Source organism: Manis javanica, chromosome 5 (assembly GCF_040802235.1).
Source record: "Manis javanica isolate MJ-LG chromosome 5, MJ_LKY, whole genome shotgun sequence".
Classification (NCBI taxonomy): domain Eukaryota; kingdom Metazoa; phylum Chordata; class Mammalia; order Pholidota; family Manidae; genus Manis; species Manis javanica.
This window is the reverse complement of record NC_133160.1, coordinates 10936296-10963872: the sequence shown is the minus strand read 5'-3', so window position 1 is coordinate 10963872 and position 27577 is coordinate 10936296. Positions and strand designations below refer to the sequence as shown.

Below are 27577 nucleotides of genomic sequence, written 5' to 3'. Positions count from 1 at the left end.
TTTAATACTGAGTCGATTTATTTTGCTTTGGTTAATAGAATGTTTGGAATGGTTTTGGAAAAAATCATTATTCCTGAAATTCAGAAAGTATCTGGAAATGTAGAAAAAAAGATTTGTGCGGTTGGCATAACCAAATTACTAACAGAATGTCCCCCAATGATGGACACAGAGTATACCAAGCTATGGTAAGTACTCCATTGTGAAGTTTTTGGAAATTAGTTTTCTTCCCTTATGACTGCAAAATGAACCAAGCTTATTCTCTTGAGGGCTGAGAGAGCTGGCTTCCCTCATCTTGGCTTCTCCACTGGCAATCACCAGATCCAGCACATGGCCTGTGAGCCCTTCTGGGACTAGAAAGATCTTGTTTCCTGATTCTTTACTTTTTCTCTGAGCCTGTTTTATGACAGATGCCCAGATGAACTGGCTTTATAGTCTTTAAAGAGGAGACTCTGATAGAGCAGATCTAAACCTGCTTGTGTGAACTCTGGTGGACCAAGCTCTTGACTTTTTGCCTCTCTTTTCCTTATTCTGGCTTCCCTCGGGCAGCCTCTTCAGTAATCTGAGAATTTGAGGCTCATCTCTTCTCACTAACTTCGAGCATTGAATCTCCCTTGTATTGGCTTGAGTCATGTGGCCACCTAACAAGACAGGCCTGGGTTACACAGCCCATTTCACAGCCCTGGGGATGGAGTAGTTTCTGAAAGAGAAATTGGGGTGCCAGGGCCAAAAGAATTAAATGGTTTTTAGAGAGCCTGGTGTCCCCCAATTTAAAGGTCCCTTCCTACTGAGGTTAGCATCTGTCTCTCAGGAATCGTGCTTATCGTTTAACTCATGTTAAGCTTTTGTCTTTCTTTCCTCCCATCCAGGACTCCTTTATTACAGTCTCTGATTGGCCTTTTTGAGTTACCTGAAGATAACACCATTCCTGATGAAGAACATTTTATTGACATAGAAGATACACCTGGCTACCAGACTGCCTTCTCACAGTTGGCATTTGCTGGGAAAAAAGAGCACGATCCTGTAGGTCAGATGGTGAACAACCCTAAAATTCACCTGGCACAGTCACTTCACAAATTGTCCACTGCCTGTCCAGGAAGGGTAAGTGTCTGTTGTTAACTCCGTGACTGATGGAGACCTTTTTGGAGAGGCAAGGTGGGGAGTGGTGGTTCGGGTGCTGCTGTCACTGGCGAGCGTGAACAACATCCCAGTGAGTTAGTCTTGCACTCAAGGCAAGGCTTATTTTTCTTGGGTTAAAAAGATGGGCTCTTTTTTTTGTATGATGTGCTCCCAATATATTGTAAGTGAACAGTTTTAGGAGTAAAGACAAAGCAGGGGATAAAACTCTTAGAATAGAAATTTCCCAGACTGAAATAATCCTTCCATTATTGAAATGCAGGCATTTATTGGTTTTCTTTTTTAAACTGAAATTTACTCAGCACCTTTTAGAGTCTTGTAAGATAGAGTATTTATAAAATTTCCATTTTTCATTGACTTACTATGGAAAACTTCAAACATACATGTAAACAGCATAGCAAACCCTTGTGCCAACCTTCAGTAGTTACAAATATAATACCAATCTTGCTTGATTATCCTTAGGCATTGTGTCATTTTATCCATTTGTACTGGATTATGCATCACTAACCAATAAGGACTTTTAGAAATATAACCTCAGTGCCACCACACTGAATACAATTCCTATGGACACACTTTTTAGACCTATCCATTTTTGAAGGCATAAAAATAGTGGAGTTACTCCGAAAAAAGCAAGCCAAGATATTTACAGTCAAAGCAGTGTAGCAATGTAAGTCCCTATCGAAACTCTGTGTTCAGCATTATGCAAAGTCAAGGTCAAACTAATTCTCTAGGGTAAAGTACTAGACTAGGAATATAGACATCTTCAGTGAGATCAGTTAAAGGTCAAAAGGCCAGGAGCAACTTGGCCTGGAATGTTTGAGTGTTCCGCAAATAGAGAAGGGCGTCTCAGCATAACCCGTGACTTCACTGTAAACAGCCCTGGCAAACAGACAACAACCCAGCCCACCTTGAGGGTGGGGCAGGTGGTACAAGTCCACACCCTAAGCCCTCAGTTCCCCAAAATCCTCTACTGCCTATAAATCCCCTAGACAACGCACCACCCCGGGCTCTCTTGTCCCCCTCCTGGCTTGAGCCAGGAGCTCTTTCCTCTCACTTTATTTCTAAATAAAAGCTTGTACCTTGCTCTTCTAAAAAAAAAAAAAATAGTAGAGTTACTTCGAAATCCCTTTAACAGTTACAGGTGACACTGCCCTTCAGAGTTAGGGCAGCTGTCTCGCAAAACATGGGCTTCTGTCGGTATGTTGGGGTGTCCAGCAGTCAGGATGTGTATTTCCTCTTTTGTAGGTCCCATCGATGGTGAGCACCAGCCTCAATGCAGAGGCGCTCCAGTATCTCCAAGGCTACCTTCAGGCAGCCAGTGTGACCCTGCTTTGAACTGCATTTTTTTAATTGGCTAAGCCCAGGATGGTTTCTGAGGAAATGATGCAGACTTCTGAGCACAGCTGTGTTAAAAACAAGACAAGTTTTTCCTTTTGAACTTGTAACAAATTCCATCTTATAAAGAATATTAAATGTTGCTTTAAGCTGAATCATGAGCAAATTAGGTGGTTTGTGTGATCATAAATATAAATATAAGTGGGTGACTTTTCTAGTTGTAGCTTCAAGGAACAAGTATTAATAGTTCAGTATATGACATTGATTTGATTAAGCATATCAAATGCTCTGGGTAACAAATTCTGATGAACACCGAGTGTGGAGAGTTCTATTAGTAAATCCTTCTGTTGTGAGGCTGCTGCCATTCGTGTTTCTCTTGTCCTTTGTATTTTTGTATGTTCCCTTAAGGTTTTATTGGAAATTTAAGAATCGTTTGTGTAGATTGCCAAGAAGTGCACATTTCAGCTTTAAATCTGTAATCAGTAATAAAAAAGCCCTAAAATATGTATCTAAGAATATCTTAAGGACAGGTTTTTGGTGCTGATACTATTATAATGAAGAATTTCTATAAAATCCTTATTTTTAAGTAATTCAAACTCAGATTACTTTTTTAAAAAACAAGGGAAAAGTACATTAATACAGATTTGGGGCATATCTATTAGAATTTTCTCAACTGATTCTTAGGTGGCAGCATTAACTTTAGGTAGACGGTTTCCCCTGTCAGAGGATGTTCTGCCTGGCTTCCTAAGGCTGTTGAGGACTTTCACGGCCTGCCCGTTTGCTCTATTTCAGTGTCTCTCTCCTCTGTACATGGGTGATTATTTGGAACTTTCTTAACTGTGACATCTTAGAACCTGACATCTAGGATGAACCACAGAAGTAGGCTTGTCCTACCAAAGACAGCTCCTCAGGAGCCAGGCTGCACAGGGTCCCTCCCTTGGCCCTGGCCTGGGGTGTACTGTGGCAGCTGTTTTTAGGGAATAAAGAGTTAGACTACTTACATTGAAATTACTGTGTTGAGTGCAGTTACAGTGGAATCTCATTCTGCAGAAATTAGGCAATCTTTTTTCTTTAAATTCAGGTGCCTGATTTAAATGCTTTATTTTCTTCATATGCTTTTGTGTTGCTTGAGAAACTTCCAGCTTAATCTAAATGTTCTTGTTACCAGTATAGTCATTTTTTTAGTTTTATTAGTTTTGATAGTAGTTTTGACACTGCAATCAAACTATTAAATCATGTATTATTACTTGGCTTAACAGTCATTGCAGGATATTGAAATACTATTGGGATCCATTTTTAAACTAAACATTATAATATTGGTAGAGTTTGGAGTAGAAAACAGAATTGGTGCTGTTAGATTTGGTGCTCAGATAAGCTCCTAGGGTGTCTACTTGGCTCTATTCTGACTAAAGCTGTTGGTCAACAGCTGAATTAAGGACACAGCACAGTTACTGTTCTGGAAGACCCTTGTTTCAGCATCTTAAACTCAGAGGACTGATCATATTCTGAATTTTGCCCTTCCTCAATTAAAACAATTGAGTAAAAGAGGATTGTCTTTGCAAATGTGCCTTTTAAAATAGTTTCTGACCAGAAAAGATGACTGGTACTTGTCTTTCTTTTACTGTGGCACAACTTAGTAATACTCTTACTAATTCTTAAAAATGCTTTAAATTGAGGTTCTATTCCTTTATCTAAGGCATTTTTTAAAGCTTTTAAGAGATGATAGACTGAAGTTGCTATAGCAAGTTTTTGACAAGTTTTAGTGATGGTGCATAGGTTTGGTGACTGTTCGTCAGTGGTGATCCCAGTGCTTTGTGGGTGTGCAGAGGGAGGTTCGTGCTTTGGGATCAGGCCGAACTCTGCAGCTGACTGTATGACACTGAGCAATTGACTTGACCTCTATACTTCTGAAAAGTGAAATACTCATCTTCAGGATGGTTGTAAGAATAAATGATGTAATACTTGTGTTTAAGCAGAGAACAAAGTAAGTACTAATAAATAAAAGCTCCTAATGGTCAAGGTGGAATCACGGCAATCCAGGGAGCTTGGCTGTGTGCAAGTATTTTTTCCGGAGCAGTGCGAAACATTGCCCTGTCATACCAGTAACCTAGTAGCCCTGGTAGACAAGACTTTGGAGGAGTCCTGGCTTAAGCGAGGCCCTCATCTACCCCCTACCGCCCCCCCCCCCCGCCCTCTGCCACCTCCAGAGCATTTTTAGACATGGGGAAATGTCATCACAAAGCTCATGTATTAACCTAAAGATCATTCTGTATTTAAATTTTAGAGGTTTCTGAAAAACCTTTTAAACATTTAACATTTACTTTGTGAACATCATTACCAAATTATATAATCTTTGTTTCCTCATCCATCAATTTTGTATCCGTTGATTTCTGTAGCATACCTCTACTCAGATGGGGAATTTTGTTCTTTGTGCTGCTTTGATGGATGAAAATGGCATGTACAGGTGGGGCACAACTACTCTGGCATTCAGTCAAACTACATGCATGTGGTAAAAGTCTAAGGTTTTACCCACCTCAGCTCCCACCCCTGGAGGCAACAGCTTCAACTAGTGCTGCCTTTAGTTCTGACTTTGATCTTGATACATCAACCTTAAGGTATCTGTTGAAATAATTTATTTTATGAAAAATTAGTATTTTTCATAAACCTCCTAGGTTTATGGGTTTTGTTTTTATTAGTAAGTAACATTTTATGGTTCTTTTTATACTTTAACCCTTGCTCCATCATCCTTGGCCATTGTCTCTTGAATCCTTGGTATTGAGAATGAGGCTCTCCTTGCACTACCTTCCCATGTTCACAGTCACAGGAGATGGCGTTTCATTATATGCTGGGTGGGCCAGGAAGTGTGTCAAGATTACATTTCCTCTTCCCCAGGTCCAATGTCTTGACTTCTGCACACCTCAAAACAGAGTTTTAAGAGTCAAGGTCAAATGGATTGGTTTTTCCCCTCATACTCCATCAGTTGCTCAAAGCCATGCTCCATTTTAGCTTGTTACTTGTGTTGTCTTTTTTTTCCTGGAGTTACTTAGCTTTCTTCTTCATTCTGAGTGTGGCATAGCATCTCTTCCACTTGTCTCCGTGACATTCTTTTTCCAGCTTACTGGCTCTTGTAGGCCATGGTGGTTCTTCAGGGCAGATTGCTAGGGTCCCAGCTGAGCCTCGCTCTTCATCCATAGAAACCAAGTCTTTGGTCTAAGAATCTGACAGGTCCACAATCTTTATTTCTGGTAAGTATATGAACTTACCAGGTCAAACAGCTGGCTGGAACTGGGATTCACATGTAGGCGGCATGAATTCCAGTGCACAAGGCTTAGCAACTATGCCATGGGAAAACTTAGAAACAGGCAGTCAGTTAATAACGGCACGATAGGGAGTCACTGCTGATAATGATTGTGACCTTTTATTCCCTGTTGGAGAAACTTGGTGGCCCAGATGTGTAACTTTTGCAAACTTGGGTCCACTCTAGTGGGTGGGCAGACTTAAGGCTACTCTGGTAGGACAGAGGAGCTTCGTGGACTCAATGAAAATACGTTGAGGCAATTATCAGTGGATTGATAAATGAGCTAAGAACCCCTGGTAATACAGGAACACACTGCCCATGAGCAGACAGCTCCCGCTGGGTTGCTGCATGGCAGGTGGTAACAGCCATTTTTAAATGTTTGTGTGTTGTGTGGCTGGAGAAGACTGTCACTAAGCGTATTAAGTCATTTGCCTATTTCTGTGTTTCCTCCTGTATTAACTGGATGATGTGAGGAAAACTTTTGACCATGTGGAAGCACTGTCCATGTGAAGAATGCCGTGCAAGGCACGGCGCAGAAGTTTCCCAGATGTGCTGGTGGAGCGGGAAATGTTACGAGAGAGTGCTGACCTTGCACCAGGAAAAAGGGTCCAGCTCCTTCCAAGAAGTTAGTGTCAACCCCTGAGTCTGGAGGTGAAATGACTGCTCTTCCCAGGAACCTGGGCTTCCTTAGTGAACACTAGCTAAGAAAACGGGTACTGACCTGTCTCTTAAGTGGGGCAGAGGGAGGAGGAGCCTAACAGGCCCAGCCACGCCCAGCCACAGCAGGTCTGGTGTCCAGATGGCTGCACAGCCCCTCTCCTGAGGCCCCAAGGGGAGCTGGAGCTGGCCGGATGTGGAGAGCCTCCCGTCATGACCACTGACCTGAGGCTAGAACGAGGAAGTCCCTACCACCATGATGACTGCTGGGCATCCTGGCCAGTCAGGAGGTCCAAACCTTGCCTAGGAAAAAAGTGGGTGAGCGCCCTGGACTAGGTTGGGTATTCCACACGCTCAGCCACATGAACACCTCGCCCTTAGTTCTGATCCTCTGCCCAGGCCACCAGTCTAGTCCTCCCAATGTCCTAACAGGCTGCATAGGAAGCCACCTTCAGTCCAATCCCACCCAAAGACACACTGGCTCTGGGCTTGGACAGCAGTCTATACAGAGCCAACTGAAATATGTCTGAAGCAGTGTGGCCAGTGCTGCCCTCCATTTAGCCAAAGGCATTTCTCAAAATGATTCAAAGGACTTATGGTGCTATCCACAGAAATCCTAATATAAACAAACAACTACAACTGATAAAATCATTAGCAATTCCTTGCATGTTACTGCTTAAGGCTACGGTTCTCAGAGTACCATCGCATCACCTGGGACCTGATTAGAAACACTTTCTGAGCTCCAGTCCTGCTGCATCAGGGACTCTGGGAGTGGGCCCCAGCGAACTTTTAACAGCCCTCTGGCTGATCTGATGCTGATGAACAGTAGCTTAGAATGAAGCTAAGTAAAAGTTAATCAAAAAGACAGACACATGGATACAGCAAAACCTCTGAACACTGTCGAAGAATATGGTTTAAGCTTCAGGCCTCAAAAATGAACAGGATCACATTTAAAAGTATGAAATCAACAGCTTTGGTTTTGCATAAAAGGTAATCAACTATGGCAGGTAGGAGCCATAGGCCCAAGTGGGCCCCTTTCAGAATCACCCACTCCCTCCAACTACAGCTGAGACGGATATAGATTCTTGCTTGCTCTCATGGAATCTGTTTACACTTTCTTGGGAGAGACTTGGACATGGGCTGGGAGGGTCTGCGTTCCAATGAGGGGAAGAGCCCTGAGAGCTGGAAAGAATGAAGAAAAAGAAGACTTAACTTTTTAGGGAACCAGAAAAATTCCTCTCCGCTGGCCACCCTGAGTGGAGGGACTGAAGGCAAACTTGAAGCAGCTGGTTTCTCAGTGTCTCTGGGCCTTAAGAAAAACAGATGATGTTTACTTAAAGCACTGGGCACTCAGCCACTTACATGTGTTGTGTTAACTTTGTGAGACAAGTTCCTTCCAATTTACAGATAAGGAAACTGAGGCAGAGAGGCGAACTATTTGTCCAAGGTCTCTGGGAAGGGGTGACAGAACTCAGTGCGTGCGGCTGTTCGCGTCAGCACACTACCTTGCTTGCTCAGAAGGCCTCCAACCAGCTTTGGTTTTGATTTCTCCTCTTACATTCTGCCAAATGTGAATACTCACCCACCTCCATTACAGCATCACGGCCCTTCATGAGGTAACCTCTTCACAAGTGCTCTTCACAGCGCTGAGCCTCTTCCGCGTGAAAGTCCGCCAGCTACTATGCTGCTCCCTGGCCTTGGGAGACGGTACCTGGCCAAGGGGAGTAACATCAGAGGTTGTCAACCATCTCAGAAAGTTGGGCCAGGTCTGAGGCCACTCAGACTTCAGGAATTTGGGGGGAGAGACCAGTTGTCAATGTGTTCTAGGCCCTAATTCCCCCAAATTAATAAGCCATTCAGCATGGCCAGAAACAGTTCTCTGGGCTAGGGGAGGGAGGTCTGAGCATTTCCAGATTCCTTGAGTCTGGTCCAGCCTTCAACCACATCCATGCTGCTCCTGCCTGTGAAACTAAGGAGCGAGCCAGCCGGGAAAGTACCGAGGTGGTAGGGCCCAGAGAACTTTCAGGCACATAGGACAGAGACACCTGCCAGACAGAATCCCCCCAGGGGCTATCTGCACAGAAAGACAAAAGCCCAAGGGGCTCATAAATCACAGAGGATCTCAGATCACTTCACAGGGAGGCCTTTTGGCAGCCAGAGCAAATGCACAATTAAGGCAGATACTATAGAACAACACAGTCCCACCAGCAGGTGTGCCAGCATTACACAAACGACTCTTAGGCCGCGCTCTCGAAGCCTGGTGAGATGGAAGCCCTGTAGGTGAGTGAGTCTTCTCAGCAAGACATGGCAGCTACAGGGCCTTCTTCCTGAAGTCAAGGCTAGTTTGAGTTTACAGTCTACTGACATTCAAGGAAATCCCATCTGGACATCTTTCCAAGGCTGGGAGACTGACTACCACCTCAATATTGAATCCAGGGGCACAGCTGTTAAGACTCGAGGTGCTGGAGGTCAGCATAAACAAGGCTTTTCTATATACATACACACGTATCCATGTATACATATACATATACACACTTACATACATACAGACATTTCCTGTCTGCTCAAGAGAGCCTAGAAATAGCTTTATGGGCACTCAAGAGCACCCAGATCTTGGGTTTCTAGATGCTGTCACCAAAGAGGACCAGGGCTCCTAGGAGAAACAGCTGAATCCAGGAATGTCTCCTTCCACTGCTTTTATTCCCTTACAATACTGAATCCCCTTTTACCCCCTAAGTATTTTTCCATAATCACCTGACCACTTTTTTGGTTTTTCTGGCAGTTCAATCCATGGGCTGGTTTTATAGTGAATGACCTTTATGAGCATCTTCTAAAATTAAAAAAAAAAGCCAGCAGCCCACTCCTCAGCCAGAGTGCAAAAGCACCTGAGGGAGGTGAAGGGACTCTCCCAAGTGTCAGGAAGTCTCTCCTCTGGACCACTTCTTTGAGTAACAATGTCAAGTTCAGATGAGAGGCGTCTCCTTCCATCGCCCACATGCCTCACTGGCAAGGACGCCCCCATGTCATGCTTCTGCACCCTCACACCTTCCCTTTAGTTACTGCTCAAAAGGACCAAAAATTCATTAGTAGCTGTTTATTGATCAATAGTTTGATATAAAGGTATTTCAGATCTTCAGAATTTTGCCCAAATGGAATCACAAGCATTACAAAGTTGTTTTTTCTTAAAAAAAAAAAGGTAGGAGACAGGTTGGGAGGGGACCAACCTAGCAGTAGTGGCATTTGAGAATAAATTAACAAAAGAAATTTAGTATTACCATTTATTGGTGACAAATAATAAGTTTTACTTACATTCCATGGGGAGAAAAAATTCCAGCGTAAACAATGAAAGCAATACTTAACTCGCAAGGCTACCACGCACCCATCGGAACCATATGCAGGACCTCACTGCATATGTCTCTGTGCACAGTAACACAACACCAAAAGCAACACAGTTTGAGTGAGAAACAGGTCATTTTCAGCCCTACATGGAGATGTAATCAACAGTATAAAGCACTCAAGGAAAGTCAATCTGCAGTTCGATATGTACTACTTGGAGATCATATCCTGTAGTGTAGTGAGAGCTATGTGCCCTCAGACATATGTATATACACACAATTTTTCTTAATCTTTAAAACAAAGATCAGAGTTCATTTGTTTAAGTCCTATTGCATTAACAAAAATAAAAAAGAAACTAAATGAGCATTTAAAGTTTAAAATTTCTATATTGTCCAATTTACACAACTGTGGGAAGCTTCATTAAGGTTTCTGAGAAGGCTAGGACTGTTCACACCATCCGCATCACTGCAATGGTCCTGGGTTAGCCCAATACAACAAAAATGTGTAAGCACACACACATGGATATGATCTTTGCCGGTTAGACTACTGATAAAGTCAGTCTCAGACAAGTTTCTAAACTGTGCTATGTAACTAGATACAACTGAGAAAGTCTCAAATGAAAATTTATATAGTGTCATTTCAATCAAAAATAATGATAAAACTAAGAATACGTATCTCTTTGAGAAGAGAGAGCAGTGGTGGGTGTGGGCGCCCCGGGAGGCGGTGGGCCGTAGCACACTGGGAAGGCTAGTTTGTGCTGAGTAGGAAGCATCGGATTTTCTCTGGTGCTTTCACCTCTAGGGCCGGTCTAAGGCCTGTCTCCAGGGTTTGTCCCAAAGCATCTGAGTGAGCCGGGTCGTGCTTTCTGTTTTCTGTTTCTTCTTTCACACAGCCAAAAAGTAAAACAAGAAACCACAACCAAGCACTGAGGTGCCCGGGCGTGGGCCTGCTGGGGTCCTAGCTGAGCCAGGGCCACTTGGCAGCAGCTGCAGCTGTGTGAGGACAAACCACAGCACGTGTGTGCACAGCCACAGCCGCCTCTGTTCCCGCCTTCATCACCACTGCCGCCTCCAGTTCTTTACCCATCATGCCTCTCGGCCCACTGCAGGTATCAGAAATTCCAAACTTTCAAAGCAGTTTCAGTATTTTCAGTATATGTTGGGATATTATAATAACTTGTGGCCAGAAAAGGTTCAGCACCTCCCATACCTTTAAGGAGAGAAAAAAAAAGGAAAATGACACCAGTTTTGACATTTAAAAGAATTAAGCCCATGTTAAAAATGGAAAGAGATTAGTAAATAGTGAAGTCCAATAGCAGGCCCCTGACAACAGAGGTCAAGTCCCTGCTTATGGTAACTGGATTAATATGAAGTTCCCCCAGGATATACCATCAAGTGAAAAAAGGAGGGTAATGTGTGCATAGTATGTCACCCTGGAGGGAGGGAGGGGAGATGGAGGAAAGTAACTCGGTGATTATATTTGCATAAAGAATCCTAGAGGAAAGATACATAAGAAACTAATAAAAATGTGCTTTTGCGGTGGGAAAATGAAATGGATGAGAACTGCATGGGGGCAGGATTTATCACCATGTACCTTTAACATTTTGATTGTTTAACCATGTGAATGTATGACCTATTTAAAATTTAAAAAAACAAAATAGAGCTCTGCCCCAAAACATGGAAACCTTTCAGAGGAAAGAGACAGAAAGTGACTGAGGCAAGGGTTCCACTAGGAGTTGAGCAGTTTGAGCTGAATGTCAGTGAAGAAAACAAGCGCCTGGTTCATGAAGTCAGCTCACTCACACAGACATCGGTCCATTTCCTGTTCTTGGCATCTCTGTACTCTGTTGGTCCAACTCAGACAGCAACTTTAAGATGTTCAGTGCAGCCTAGCAGGGATGAAAAGACAAGTCAAAGATGGCCACAATTCAGGACTACAGCCCAAGATGCTATCCGACCAGGGAGGCAAGTGATTTCCTGATTGCCCAACAAAACAGGCAGCCCCACAAACAACCCTTTTCTTTACTGTTTGAATTTTTCCTTTAAAATACAAATTAAAAAAATTAATTACCCATGGTTACCTCAATGAATCATCACCTCTGTTAATTTTATTATATATTTCCTTCTAGTATTTTTAACCTTGTGGTAACTAAACTGTACAATTTTATATTGCACTTTAAAACAAACCTGTTGTGTTTTCTTGTTAGAATACATTAGAGACGGATGCATGAGATTCCATCAAGTGAATATACCACAAATCACCTAGATTAATTTAATCAATACCAGTACCCAGTTTTTCATAAACAGTAATTGGGAGTATTTCTCACAGAATGACAAAATATGGGGCTTTCTGCAGCTGCCAGAACTTTGGCCCCAATTTCTTATTCTGTCAGAAATAACTGTGTATAGCATAAGGACCCCATCCCACCCCTCCAGATCAGCATGGGCAAGGGAAGGGTTGGCGAAAGCTGGTAAGTTCTGATGAAGAGAATGAGAAATCAATCCAATAAACGAAGGAAAAAAGTCTTCAGAAATATGAAGTCTATAAACAATCAAAGTCAACCGGACTTCCTATCTCCATAAGGCCAGCCACAAGCTGGGGCAGGCCCGCTGGGGGCCTTAACATACCATATCATGGCAGGACTCCACATCCTTTCCAATACCATGGCTGATCAGAGGTGGCTGAGAGGAGCAATTGATAAGAGATACAAATTCGTTCTTGTTGTTTTTGGGAAAGTCTTTGTATTCAACCTAAGGGAGAAAAGAACACTGAGGAAAGGGTAGAGAGGCGGTAAATGTGAACAGGGCAGAGGGCTGAGGCTCCAGGCCCAGCAAGTAGATGACACAGCTACACCAACTCCTCAGTCACCACAGGAGACTGTCAGATGGGCCTAATGCTAAGGGGCACTGAGGGCTATAGGCAGATGATCAGGGCTCCAGCTTCCAGAATCTTCTAGGAACCTAGATGTCTACACAATAACTAAGGTCTGGAAGAAGCCAGGTCCTTTTCTACCAGGCAGAAAGGGCCAACACAATGAATCTGTTCGTGCTGAAGTCTAACCTGGTAAGGACCACTAGCATTACAGGCTTTGTCATTGTGGGCTTGGATTTTTAAAATTTTATTGAAGGACAAGAAAATTCTCTTACTATAAAGGCTTGCAATACTTTCCGTATCTCCCCCACCCTCAGGACCAGCCTTTTACCCACGATTCACCAACCCATTCCCCTGGACAAAGAACTTGATTTAAAAAACAGGCACAAAGCTCATTTTCTGAGAGAAACCAAAGAAAGACAACTGCACTGCGGTACAAACCACACATCTCAGGCCTAACAGTTACCTGGAATCCCTGGACTCTAGAAAGATAATCCAGCTGCTCAGAGGGTCTTGTTAGAGGTCCGTGGGGTACGTGGCCTGAAGAGATGTTATTCTTTAAAATGGTCTCGGCTGTGGGCGAGGTGCCCCCATACAACAATTCACGGGCTATCATGGCAGTTACCGTGGCCTTGGCAGGGTTTGGAGCTGCCCTGGTGAAGTCTTTGGCGTGATGTCCTTGACTGACTCCTACAGCCTGAGCGACCTCAGGCACCATAGGAAGAATTCCAGCGGGCAGCTGCTGATGACTAAGATAAGGCATCCTAAACTCATCCTCTTTATTGCCTAGGGAGACACACAGACAAATGGACCAAGCCCTGCCTGGAAAGTCATTACACAACCCCACGCCGGCCCTCCCTCAGTGCACACAGTGGCACAGAGATGATGTCAAGCTAACACTGCTCATCATAACACACTCACTGGGCATCATGCAAATCCCAGAATTACATTCAGATCAACAAAATATTAACATCACACTTACCAGTCCCACTTTCATCCCCAGAGCCAGGTTCAAAAAAGGTAACTTTTCTTCCATCCCCTGGTTTCTTTACTGGTGTCTTAAAAAAAAAGGCCATGAATATAAATCAAGCTACTGAAAAATTGGTGCCTGGTGTCTAAAACTACACAAACTCCAGCCAGCATTAATCTTAGGGTCTTAGACTTGAACTATGAAGTGGCAGTCAATCCACAGAAAAGCCCCATCCCAAATCCCGACTGCTGGGGGCTTTTGCCGCCCCTTCTCCCAGCGCTCTTGTGTCCACAAAGAGCACCTAACAAAGCACACTGACCAGAGGCTGAGCCTTGGCCCAGCGCTCATAGGAACAGGGGAACGTTTAACCAGAAGGAGCAAGAGATGCTAGATTGCTGGAGCCCAAGGTGGGGAAAGCAGCTTTCAGACTGAGGCTAAACAAAGAGTATTTCCTGGAGCTAATACCCAATTAAAAGAGATGGTGACATTTTTGACCATAACAAAGGGGGAAATTGTTATGAGATAAAATTCTGTCAAACTCAGGTCTCCTTTCTGAGACAGTAAAGATGCTTATGAATGCTCTACAAGACTTTAGAGTAGAAAACCCAAAAGCCAAGTCCGGGATCTATGCAGATTGATGCATTTCTGGGGTCCCTGGTATTAACTATGTGGCTATCACAGATGCCATTTCTCACTGCTGACATGGCTGCCGCATGTGAGGCAATCAGTCCTGTATTTCCAAGTGTCTCCCTACAGGACCATCCAGTGACTGGAAATGTGGTCAGGCAAGGATTTCATTGAGAGTACTGCTTAAGCATCTCGGCAGAAGCACAATTTTCAATATGGTGGTATTTTTATTTCATGTTCAATTCATAAAGAAAAAAAAGATCCTTAATCTAAACTATGGATTTAGTTCCATAAATCACAATGTCTCAGTGTCCCAGAAAAACCAAAGCCTATTCCACAACTAACAGAAGCATAGGTTGATCAATCTTTTATGCAGGCCTTATTCTAAGAACACAAATTACAGAACCACACATTCCTTAATTTCAAGTCCAATTACACAACATCCTACAAAAAAGCTAGGAGCCAGCTGCCCTCCAGCAAAGCATCCCAAACCACAAAGACCAAAACCAAAATGACTTAACCCAGAGTCAAGCCTGAAGCCACGGACAGGCAACTCCCCTCTGACTACATTAGAAAGTGGTTCACACGGGTAAGACACTGCTCAGGAGGACCGCTTTACTGCCAGCAAGATGGAGCCTTGCCCTGCAGCTTGTTCCTAGAGGTGCCAGAGCCCCCCTAGGATGAGGCAAGAAGGTCACCTTGCAATTAGAGAGCAAGGACACAGAGCTAAGCAGTCACCTTCTCCTCTGATTTGAGGGCTGGTTTTGTGGGCTGAGCCTGCGGGACTTTGAAACCAAGGATCTCCAGCATGTTCTCGGCTGCATTGCGTTTGGCCACCTTCTTATTGGTGCCCGCTCCTTCTGTGGTATGATTTCCCACCTTCACCTGCAAAAGAAGTCAGGATTCAGATCGGTGCTTAAAACCTTCACATCAAAGACCATCAGAAATTGATGTCCTAGCAAAAGAATCCAGCAACTGTCAGAAGCTAAACAGCTTCACAGTGCTGTCCTGGAGCCTGCCAGAGCCAGTTAGGTCAGAAATTTGGAAAGTAGGCTGATAGAAGTAGCCATTATTAAACATTAAATTACATAAGCTTATAATTAAACAAATCTTAATAATAGAGGCAATGTATACTTAAAACTCTCACTTCCTAATTCAACTACATTTTACAATTGCCTATGCTTTCGAGATCCTTTATATCTGTTCTTTCTGCACGGGGGAAATACTACAGATGGTGGCGTGTGGCTGTACGGCTCTTCCCAGCTCTCATCAGATCTAAGAGCTTGAAAATGGCCACGGGGGAGGCTGCAGACCACTACAACATCAAGGACTACTGCACACATCAAGGACTAAGTTGTTTTGTTGACATTCTAGACTTCAGCAATAGAGAAAAGGTTAATGCAGATTAAGTTTACAAACTGTCAAATCTGCAGCCATGATACTGTAACTAGAACAAAAAAACCTTAAACATTCTTCTGTTCTTTGAAAAAACGATCTGATTCAGCAGAGAAGCCACTGATTGTTTACAAATGAGTGAAGTTCCAACATGTCTTCGCTGTACTTTCATCTTGCTTGTTGTTGTAAATGAAAGTATCAACCAATGCTTAGGCTACAGCTCTATATACTCGTCACTGACAAGAGCAGCACCTTTGCTGACCTGGATATTACATGTAGTCTGATGTGATAATACCACCTTTGGTGACAGTCACACCAAAGTTAAAAGTATGAAATTGACAGCGAAGACTATCATATATATTATATATTACTTGTAAACTGTGCGCGACAATCCTTTCTATCAGTGGAATGTAGCACATGCCTATGCATATAGACCCACACTCCTCCCAGCAGGCAGCACCCTTCAGAGTTGGCTGTTAAACATACTCCAACTCATGATCCTCTTCCAAGATGGTGTTGACCACAGACCAAAACCAGAAGTCCCATGTCACAAGACTGAGAGAGTCCAGGAAACCTTCCCTGGCCTGTGAAGAGGGGCCTGGGGTTGCATCCTAGCCTGGCGGCTGCCAGCTCTTAAAGCTCAGGCAAAGCACTGCCCCTCTCCCCAAGCTGCTACAGCCTCTCACGGGACAGGAAGGTCTGAGCTTATCCTGCTGCTGACCGGTGGGCAAAGCCACCAGGCTAAGTGAAGGTGCTCTGTAAGGCGGAAACTGCTCCACAGAGTTAAGTATTCTATTTCTCATCAGAAAACCTGAAAACACCATTAAACTCAAATAACAATTAAACTGAGCTGCCCATGTGAATAGCTGTTTAATAAATTAAGAGAAATACTCTACTAATCTGAGGTGTAACCTCAATCTAAAGAAGAGCCAACCCCAGATTCTACAGGATTAGAAGGAGGAGGAATAGATCCTTTGATGTGACTTTTAACATTTGCCTTCTGAAATCAAGGAGCTATAATGAAGAAAAAAACACCATCCACAATTCCACCCCTCCAGCATTCTTACAAATGAACACAGTATGTCCAAGCTCCTACCTGTTGGTACAGCTGCCCATGTGGTGTGCACTCAAGTACATGTTTTAAGGCATCAAACTACTGCAAGCAACCTTGGTTTTAAAAGGCAGGGAGAAGCCCACTGGACCTCAACAGGCCCCGAGATTAGACGTCAGGAAAGGCTGCCCACAGCCTGTACCAACCCACCTGCATCACAAACTCCCTGCGGCGTGGGAGGCCTCGCTCTGTGAGGAGCATGTATTCTGGCTCCTTCTCCTTTTTTGCCTGCTGGATCTGGGCCAATCTGCTGATTGGGTTCATCCCCTGGCCATATTCTGGGCTGCTCTGCAGTGGAGAAACAATTAGTATAGAACCCATGTGCCACGTTAGTCACAGAAAGGACTGTGCCAATTCAGAGATTAAGACATGACAGAAGATTGCTGTTGATCTAATTGGCTCAGAATTAGATCTTTTTTTACCTTTCTTCAACTAAAAGATGCTTAACGATTTCCTATGACTGCTCTGAGGTGACTTTAAGGTCATAGCCAATCAACATTAGTATTTCATGAGTAAGCAAGTATCACTGTAACATCTGCTTACTGACAATAAATTTCTACAGTACAGTGAATGAAGAGGTAGAAACACTATACAGAATGTTATTCTTAAAACCCCCTAAGATCTGTATTATAACATGGATTCCCAGCTTTCTTAACAACAACTGAAAATCCAAAAACTAAAAAAAATCTCAAGCTGACACCACATGGCAAGAACCTAAGGCTCACAGGTCTTCATGGCTGGCCACCCCTAGTGCCAAGGAATCCGCACTCACTCAGTGATAGGGAGTGACTTCTATTAAGGACATCTATACATTAAGAAGAAAAGGGAACTGCACTGAAATACATACATTATGCTATCTTTTGTGTATTGGGCCTCAATAGCATGAAACTGTACTGATAATTGTAACAGAGCTGACCCTAGCAAAGAAAGGAGTCCCTTCTTTGGGGTTGGTGGGATTGTGCATAGTTTTGACAGGTTCATTAACATGGTTGAAAAATCCAACAGAACAAGGTGTTCTGTGCAACGTGTCTCCCTCATGTTCCAAGCAGTGCAGTGGTCAGGGACACAGAGGCAGCACCACCTAACGGGTTTCCCCAGAGGGTCCTCCCTGCGACCGCAAGCTGTGAGGACACCCTCCACCCACAGCCACGCCTGCAGATGCTTCCCCTGAACCTGACTCAGTGGCCTATCTTTTGCCAACCTGGGGCTCCTGGGAGGACTCTGCAAGGTGACCCCAGGGAAGGGTCTACCAGGCCTGGCGTGTGGCATGTTAGCTCCCATCCCCTTCACTGGGGTCCGCAGCCAGCTTCTAAATCCTCCAACTGCCTAAAGGCGATGAAAATACCCTCTTCACTCGGAAAGTCTCTTACCCTGACCATGGATTTTGTTTTCTTTTTTATTCTGGGCTTCACTCGCTCGATTGTAGGCAGGGGCGGCAACTTCTTCAGCTCCTCTAGAACAGCTATAGCAGCGTTTTTCTTTGAAATCTTCTTGCTCTTCCCTTCACCTTCCCCCACAAACTCCCCAACTGACACCTTGGTCACAAAGTTCTTCATGTGGGGTGGGCCACTCTCCCGGGCAACCTGTTTTAGAGGGAAAGACTGAGTGAAAGTGTGACAGACACTTACGACAAGCTGTAGGGCACACTGGTTAGCACACTACCTCCCATGAAGCACAGGTAAAGGACAGTTGAGGACAAGCCCCACTAAATGAAAGGAGCATAAATGTCAGCAAAAGGAAACAGTGATAATCCTGCATGCTTTTCTTCCCTTTTCTATTATTTTCCAAACTTGCTAATATTCTTGGGTCTGGTGAGTCCAAAATAGGCATGGAATAGGGGAATGATTTCTACTCTTGCCCTTCCATCAGTATGGCTCACATCGCCCCAGGGTCACAGACTCTCCTGAGTTTAGTGTGATCCACTGCAAACAGCAGGGAGGAAGCCCAGCACGGCCCAGAAATAACTGCAGCACAAGGAGTTCAAGTTTAATATCTGCTCTGAGCCTCCAGCCAAGATTGAGCTTATTCAGTAGTGGCTGCTATGCAGCTTTAAAAAAAGAATGAGAAAATTTCTAAGCACTGATAGTGATTTCCAGCACATACTAAATAAAAAAAAGCAAAATACAAAAGAGTATATATGATACCCTACCTTTTGCATAAAGGAGAAAAAGGCTTTTGTGTGTGTGTATATATATATATATATATATATATACACACACACACACACACACACACACATATGTAGTTATATACTTATTTCTGCAAAAAGAAACACAGGAAGAATAAAACAGAAACCAATGGATCAGTATCCTACAGCAAGTGGGAGAGAAAGACCAAACAATAGGACAAACAATAGGACACTTCTGAATGTATCTTTTCTACAGTCTTGAGTTTTGGAACTATTTAGTGTTTTACGTATAAAAATACAAAAATAAGTCATCAAAGATGGAGGAAAACACTAAAACAAAATGTGAACAGAAGCCTAAGTGCATGTTAAAGTAATTCCACAATCACAGAGAAGGAAAATCAAAACTGAATCCAATTTACATTACCAAGACACCTTTGATAAGACAAGTTAGAAGACTTAGATCTACAGATTTCAATACTTACTATAAAGCAAGAGCAACTATGGCATCATGGTATTGTTTAAAGATAAAACAGCTCAATAAAGCAGAAAATAATGCAGAATAAATGGGCACATCTATGGTCTCCTAATTTTTGGCAAACATACCAAAGGAAATCAAAAGTCTTTTTTTTAAAAATGCTATTAAAGCAACTAAATATCCACATGGGAAAAAGCTGAACCATGACCTCAAGCTCAACAATAAGCATAAATTAACTGGAACTAGAACACAGACCTGATGTGCACGCTGAAACTCTGAAGCTTTCAGAAGCAAACACAGAGAAAATTCCAAGACCATGAGGTTGGCAAAGAGTTCTTTAACACAAAAGACACCAACCAAAAAGAAAATAAAATTGGAATTCCTCAAAATAAAATCTGCTCATCAAATGACACCTAAAAAATAAAGGGAACCCATAGAATATTTGCAACATATGTATCTAACAAAGGACTTATATCTAGGATATTTAAAGAACTTGTACAAGTCAGTAATAAAAAGACAAATTATTCAATTGAAAAAAAAATACTTGAGCAAGTGCTTTATAAAATAAGATCTCATATATAACAAAGTACCCATCGTTAGTCACCCAGGAAATGCAAATTGAAACCATAATGAAATACAACACACACACACACACACCCCAAAACAGCTAAAATTAAACCAAATAACAATATCAAGTGTTGACAAAGATGTGGAACAACTGATGGGAGTGTAACCTAGTAAAATCACTTTGGGAAATGGTTTGACAAGTTTTATTAAACACCTACCCTTTGACTCAGCACTTCTGTGTGCACGTGTACACAAGAAGACTTAGCAGGTTTGTTTATAATAGTTTCCAAAGTGGAAACAACTCACATGTTTGTCAACAAGACGATGGATAAATTAGTTTTATATTCATACAGTGAATTATCACTTGGCAATGAACTACTGATACACATGGAGAAACTCAACAGCAAACCACCCATATTACATCATTCCTTTTACATGAAGTCTAAGAACAACGAAAATCAATTTAGTGATTGCAGAAAGCAGCATCTTCTAGGTGGGTATTACTGGGCAGGGGAGCAAGGACTTTTGGAGGTTAGGAAAACGTAATGGCCGATGCACTTAAGGTATGTACATTTTACAGTATATGAAGCTTATTTCAATAGACAAGTAACTCTGGAACGTAAATACTTTGCTGATATATCTTCAGTATGAAGATAAAAGAACCCAAAAGAGCATGGAGAAGACAAGGAATGACTCTATAGCACCTTACTATGCTGATAGACAGTGACCGCAATAGAGGGGGTGAGGACTTGATAATATGGGTGGAACGTTAAAACCACAGTGTTGTTTATATGAAACCATCATAAGACTGTATATCAATAATACTTTAATTTAAAAAAAAAAAACTCCAAAGATATCTTGCACTTTATTTCTAGGTCTGTGGTTGATGGTGTGAGTAAATACACACTGATGTTGCTGGGAGCCAGAATCTCATGATGGAAAAAGGAGATCCAAACATGGAAATTAAGGAACAGAGAGTGCTGGGCTGAAATTTTAGAGTTATACACTTGGGATTTTAAAAATACAGTATTTACCAGTACTATCTGCTGATAGGGGCTGGAAGCAATGACTCTCCAGCAGCAAAAGGCATGCCTCACACCCTCGTCTTGGTCTCCATATACCACTCTCCATTAATGGGAACCAGCTCCTTGAAGGAACACCGAGGCCATGTCTATAAGAATATCCTTCTCCACTGAGGCCAAATCTAGAACAAGCAAAGTTCTAAGTGAGGGTAAAACATGTTGTTGTACCAGAAAGTAAAGAAGTCCTCAAGCTCTAAAGAGGGAGGAGACAGGCAGGGTATACAGACAGTTACACATCCAAATACAAAAGAAAAAAATAAAAGAACCTCAACTCTTACCTCAGAGCATAATAAAAATTATAACGCAAAATGAATCATAAACCTAAATTTAAGAGCTGAAACTATAAAACCTCTAGAAGAAAACAAAGGAGAATGACCTCAGATTAAGCAAAGGTATCTTAGGTGATCACAAGCCATAAAAGAAATTTGGCAAACCAGTCCTCACCAAAATTAAGTATTACTGCTCTTTGGAAGACAGTGAAAAAAAATGAAAAGACAAGCCAGAAACTTGGAGAAAATATTTGGCAAATAAATATCTGATAAAAGAATTGTATTCAGAATACATATAGAACCTGCAAGCTCAATTAAAAAATTGACATGTGCTAGCTTGGATTAATACTTAGCCCATAGGCACACACCTGATCATCTACATTTGCCCTCTTACAGCACTAAACTATGTTTTCTACCTTTATCTTGCATCTACCTACCACTTCAGCATTTTATTAAAAATAAAAATAATAATAATAATAAAGGGAGAAATGTGGGATCAACATATAAATCAAGTATAAAAATCAAATGAATATTCATATTTGACCTGATTGTTTATAGTTCATAATGCGTGATCAAAACCGAAAGTTTCTGTGATGAATGCCCTTGTACTGTTCACCATGTAAGAACTTATTCACTATGTAAGAATTCGTTCACCATGTAAGAACTTGTTCATTATGCTTCAGAAGATTGGAGACTGACGAGAATTAGGCTTGAGATGGATTAATGATTGTACATTGAGCATTGACCCCCCTATACTGAATTTTATTGTTGTTAACAACCATTTGATCAATAAATATGATCCAAAAAAAAAATTGACATGTGAACAGACATTTCCCTGAAGATGATACACAGACAGTAAACAATATGAAAAGATGGTCAATGTCACTACTCTTCATGGAGATACAGACTAAAACCACTAGTTACTACTACACATCTCCTCGAATGACTAAAATTTTAAAAACTGACAATAAGTATTGAAGAGGACGAGCTCTCATACATTGTGGGTGGGAAGGTACAACGATACTTCCATTTTGGAAATGTTTGGCAGCATCTTATTAAGTTACAGATGTATTTATCATGCAACCCTGCAAATCTAGTCCTAAATATTTACCCAAGAGAAATGAAAACATGCCTATACAAATGTATGTACATGTTTATGGTAGCTTTATTCATAACCATCACCTGAAAACAGCCCAAATGTTAACAGCTGAGTTGTGGTATGTCTGTACGATGAACACCACTCAGCAATAAAAAGCAATGAACTAATGACACATTCAACAGATGACTCAAAATTTGCATAATGTTAAGTTAAAGAAGCTGGACAAAAGGCAATATACTCTACAATTCCATTTATGTAACATTCTGGCAGAGGAAAACTGTAGAACAAAACAGAGTGGCTGCCTGAGGCTGAGAACAGAGGCAAGGGATTGACTGCAGATGTGAAAGATGCCCTACACCCTGACTGCTCTCATACACTGTCATACAAACTGTGTACTCATCCAAAACATCAACTTATAGGCTTAAACAGGGCAAATTTTACTGTATGCAAATTAACCTCAAGAAACCTGAACCCCACACAAAAGAACTGATGGGGGCATGTCAAAGGACACAAAAGCCAGTTGGACAGCAATCTGAACATCAAAGGAGTAACGGCAGCAATGGAGTAACCCTTTGAATAAAAACAGCAATGCACCTAGACTCATATGAACAAATGTCATGTAAGGGGGGTACTTTTTCTTTAGAATACAACACCAGCTTGGAAATACAGAAAATCAATGTAACGTCCACCACGGTAAGATTTATCAGGGACCTCTTAGAATCACTAGGGAAACCTGTTAGGGCAGAACCTTCAAGCATCTGCCTGCAGTTATGGATTAATTACAGAGAAAGGACGCCTCAGGTGGAGCACACCTGGTGTAGCCCATGAAGCTGACATCACCAACACTGGTATAAAATGACCTCCTGTGATGCTGAGAAGAACTGGCATCACTTTTGTGGTGCTCCTGCCAAGAAGGCATAACCTGAAACTAACCATAAGGAAACAATCACATGAACCCAAGTTGAGGGCTGTTCTATTAGAACAACCGACTTTTAAAAATGTCAGTGTCATGAAAGGCAAGCACTGAAAGGCTGTTAGAGATCAGAGGAGACGAAAGCAATGCGCCAACTAAAGGCGGCGTGCGATGCGTGGGACACCTGGCTGAGTGCAACACAGGCTAACAGGAGGTAAGAGCAGGGCAGCAACACCAGCTTTCCTGTATTTGATAAACAGATCATGGTTATTTAACATAATGTCCTTGTTCTTAAGTGATACATGCTGAAATATTAGGAGTCAGAGGACATGACATCTGCCACTTACTCTCAAATGATTCAGCAAAAGTAAAAAAATAAGATGATATGTACATTTACAGAGAAAGAAAGAGCAAATGTTAATCTAAGTGAAGGATATTCATTGTCCTCTTTAAACTTTTCCATAGGTTTAGAATTTTCAAAATAAAAACTTGAAAACCTGGCTGGGAACACTATGAGCACAGGAGACCAGGAGGCTCCTCAGAGAGGAGAGGGCAGAAGAGAGGTGCGGGAGGCCCTCACCCACACATGCACTGCGGAGCGTGGCAGAGCGTGCCCCGGTCCCCACCCCGCCTTCCACACCCGCAGCCCGGATGCCCACGTCCTTCGATCATTCGAAAGATAAGCTGCCACCCTGATGCTCACTTCAAAACTGCGCCATCACCCTGGCCCCTCGGCAAGCATGTTTACCGCCCTTCACAGTGTGATCCCACCTAAGCCTAGAGTTTGACCTAGAAGTGTATTTAGTGTGATCAAGTCCCAGCAGCCTCCTAGTGATGACACCATTTTCTAACTAAAACTATATATTTTATCACAAGTCAAGCTGTTTACATTTTTTTTGAAGACTTATAAATGGCTCTTTTCTTCTCCTGTTAAATACCTAACACAGCTTCCTATGTAACAGATTTTACTATCAAAAACTTAACTGAAAAATATATATTTTGTTCATTTATAACTATTTCCTGAGCATCCAATGTCAGGCAATCTTCCGGTTGCCAGAGACAGAACTGTGAGGAAAAAAAGAAAGAAAGAAAACAAAATACGAAAGCCCTGGCTCAAGGTAATAATGGAAGCTAATATGAACCTTTGATATGTGAGAGTTATTTAATATAAGTACTCATCATAACAAACTCAATATACTACCTCCTATGCTCAAAATGTAATGTTTATAGACTATCACTTTAAAAGGTATTCACCGCCAGAGGGCACTCCCAGGGGTGACTACTTGACAGTTCCCTGCCATGTCACATATTCCTGAATACAAATTTGAAAGCCAAACCTGAAACCTAAGCAAAAGTGGAGGTGGGACAGAAGCAATCTGGTCCTCAAATACCACAGAGCAAAAACATAAAACAGGAATCCCTCACTGCAGTTCCAGAAAGCTCTGAGGCTTCGCAGGCAGGGTAGCAACTAGTGCAAGCAGGTGGCAGCTTCACAGGGATCCAGGACCCTGGCCCCAGTAGTCACCTCTGTAACCCAGGGGTAACCTGGGAAGCCAGGCACTCCCCACTCCCACAGTCTTGACCCTACCCTCCAATCTTTAGAAATCCTTTCTCATGACCTACTAATCCCTCAGCAGGGAGAGAAAGGAAGCATTTCTTTCCTTTCCTTTCCTTCAGTAAGTACCCAGGGAGATCTCATGGTTTCTTGGGGTGAAGCTCCCACCTAGTTCCTAACCAACTACTAGCCCTCTCACTCTGTAGGTCCTCTCCCCAAGACCTACCCCCAAGAGAGGGAGAAAGGCTGGAAGATGTAGAAAATACTCGGGCTGGGTCCATATGGGGCTCTGCACTCCAAGGGGACAATATAAACCTTGTCCTGCCTGCCAGGACAGGGCAGGATGGAGGGGGTGGGGGCGGACACAGGGTTGCCCTGTTATCCAAGTCCAACTTCCTATCCCTACGTGTTACCCACGGCAGGAAGGTAAGTACTGCCAGGTGTAGGTCAGAAATCACCATTACCTAGCTGATGGATTGAGGACTGAGTTCAGAAGCCAGTTTAGGGTACTGGCACTTAACAGAAGGTAGGTATTTTCTGAAAGTCAGGCACGAAAATTTGGGGATCACCTATAAATTCAAAAATGCTACATTATAAACTATTTTACGGAATAATAAACTTCAGATGGGCTTTTAAAAAGAAACAGGCCAAAAAATGTTTATGAACCACTTAAAATTGTTTTAAGCAGATATCCCACCTCAAGTTACATTTGCCTAATAACAAAGTATAAGTTTAATGCTCTTTGGAAGACTAACATATATATAGTCTTTTTAACTTTGAAAGACTAAAGAATTGATGTGCTATTATTAAAAAACAACCTTGCATAACTAAGCATGGAAATCAAAAGAATTTGCAAAGAATTTGCCATGTGTCAGATCATTAAGGGAAACTTAAAAAAAATCCTTCCTTACCTGCCTAGTCTATTTGGATTTACTGTGTCTTTGAAGAAAACACATACTTAAATGTACCTTACTTTCCATTTTGAACTAAAAACCCATTTTATTTTTCAACCATAAAGTGTCCAAAAACAAAAGAAGTTATTATCACAGGTGAATTGGGCGGCAGATGCTGGACAACGACAAAACCTATGTCCTTGTAACAATTACTCTGACAAGATTTCTAGGGATTGTTAAGGAAATTCTTAATACTCTGGAATAAGAGATACTTTAGAGAATCTAATGAAAACAATGGACCCTTCTCTCCAGAAGAATACACACTAAAACATAAATACAGTATTTATCAAACCATGTCAGGATGTACACAGACCAACTGATGCCACCCATGGACCATCTAGAGATCAATGGCTGTTCTTAACTAGAAAAGGTGAATAAATATTGCTTTGCTAAATACAAAGTTTGAATCTTCAATTTGAAAGGTCCCATATATATGATTATTACTCCAGTTATTCACTAAAAGCAAATTCCGATGCTAAATGCCACCAGTATTTTACAATACGGAGTCCCACATGTAAAATAAGCTTACCTCAAAATTCACAGGCAAGTTCCGTTTAAGTGCAATTTCAAACACTTGACTTATTTCAGATTTATTGAGATTTTCTTCTTCCGATTCTCTTCCATTCACCTAAAGGAAGAATAATCGTTTTGCAGTCAACTTCTATTAAAACTGTCAACATCCCAACTGTGATGATAAACTTTAAAAACACTGAACCTTGGCTTTATAGCCTGAGCACTAACCCAGTGAACAAAGCCACATGCATACCATGTGCCAGTGAATGTCAAAGGCCAAAAAAAGTGTCCTTTCTTTCAAACTTGGGTCAGATGATACCTCAAAAATCCACTGCAAGCAATCCACACCTAACAGACCTCTGGGTATGTATCAGCCTCATTGTGGTACAGCAAGAGGCCATAGCTGGTCAGGAAGAGTGGCTTCCAGGGACCGGGACCCAGGGGACTAGCAAGCCATGTTTTAGAAAGTCAAAATACAGACAGATCTGTGTGGGACACGGCAAATTCAAACAGAAGTCTCTGCACCTAAGTAAAGTTTCTTACTTGACATAGAGTCCCTGGAAACCCCTTTTTTAAAAAGGATGCAGTGAAACAAATTACAGAAGTGCCGCGTGTCTCATACTCAATGCTGCCAGCAAAACTGCAACGTGCAAACTAATCAAGTCCCCTGAACAAAAGCGAAGACTCTGTCTTCATAAGAGGTTCATTTACAATTCTCCAGCCAGGGCTGGGATTAAAGAGGGGCAGAGATCATCTCTGTGCTGGGATTAAAGAGGGGCAGAGATAATCTCTGTGCTGGGATTAAAGAGGGGCAGAGATAATCTCTGTGCTGGGATTAAAGAGGGGCAGAGATAATCTCTGTGCTGGGATTAAAGAGGGGCAGAGATAATCTCTGTGCTGGGATTAAAGAGGGGCAGAGATAATCTCTGTGCTGGGATTAAAGAGGGGCAGAGATAATCTCTGTGCATGCTGATAAACATGGATTCTCTACTGCACTGCAGTGATAATATGAGAAACTAGATAAGCTCAGTAATAGCAAAGTGTCACCCACAGCTGTATTTTTGTTCATATTATTGGGACTCTTGTCAAAGAATTTGTAAAATCCTATTTCCAAATTAGCACCCAGTATCTGAAAGGAACACGTGACTGAAATTACTGAATCAGCAAGGTGCAGGACTATGCAGGATTTTATCTGCTGTGCACTTCTTTACATTTATCATGTAAATCCTTTACCTAGAATGGATCAATATTTCAAGCTGTAATTAAAAGAAATAAAACTTCAAGTTTAA

The 27577-nt window shown here is 42.2% G+C and overlaps 2 protein-coding genes across 8 annotated transcripts in view; one reads left to right on the top strand and one right to left on the bottom strand.

Moving 5' to 3' along the window:
- The window catches only part of CSE1L (chromosome segregation 1 like), a 39175-nt gene extending 36551 nt beyond the window's left edge, over positions 1 to 2624 (top strand). The window contains exons 23-25 of the mRNA XM_037006256.2: positions 39 to 185; positions 867 to 1098; positions 2380 to 2624. Of these exons, the coding sequence (XP_036862151.1) occupies positions 39 to 185; positions 867 to 1098; positions 2380 to 2469 (469 nt within the window). The 3' untranslated portion in view covers positions 2470 to 2624. The remainder of the gene's footprint in view (positions 1 to 38; positions 186 to 866; positions 1099 to 2379) is intronic.
- Positions 2625 to 9688: 7064 nt separating this feature from the next.
- The window catches only part of STAU1 (staufen double-stranded RNA binding protein 1), a 53455-nt gene continuing 35566 nt past the window's right edge, over positions 9689 to 27577 (bottom strand). For 5 of the 7 annotated variants that reach the window (XM_037006260.2, XM_037006257.2, XM_037006259.2 and 2 more), the window contains 9 exons: positions 26305 to 26403; positions 18105 to 18335; positions 16885 to 17022; positions 14967 to 15113; positions 13614 to 13689; positions 13098 to 13417; positions 12388 to 12510; positions 11563 to 11648; positions 9689 to 10969 (listed from right to left, as the gene is read on the bottom strand). In XM_037006260.2, coding sequence (XP_036862155.2) covers positions 10954 to 10969; positions 11563 to 11648; positions 12388 to 12510; positions 13098 to 13417; positions 13614 to 13689; positions 14967 to 15113; positions 16885 to 17022; positions 18105 to 18335; positions 26305 to 26403 — 1236 coding nt within the window. In that variant the 3' untranslated portion in view covers positions 9689 to 10953. The remainder of the gene's footprint in view (positions 10970 to 11562; positions 11649 to 12387; positions 12511 to 13097; positions 13418 to 13613; positions 13690 to 14966; positions 15114 to 16884; positions 17023 to 18104; positions 18336 to 26304; positions 26404 to 27577) is intronic. The other 2 variants (XM_037006258.2, XM_037006262.2) reach the window with 1 other exon arrangement.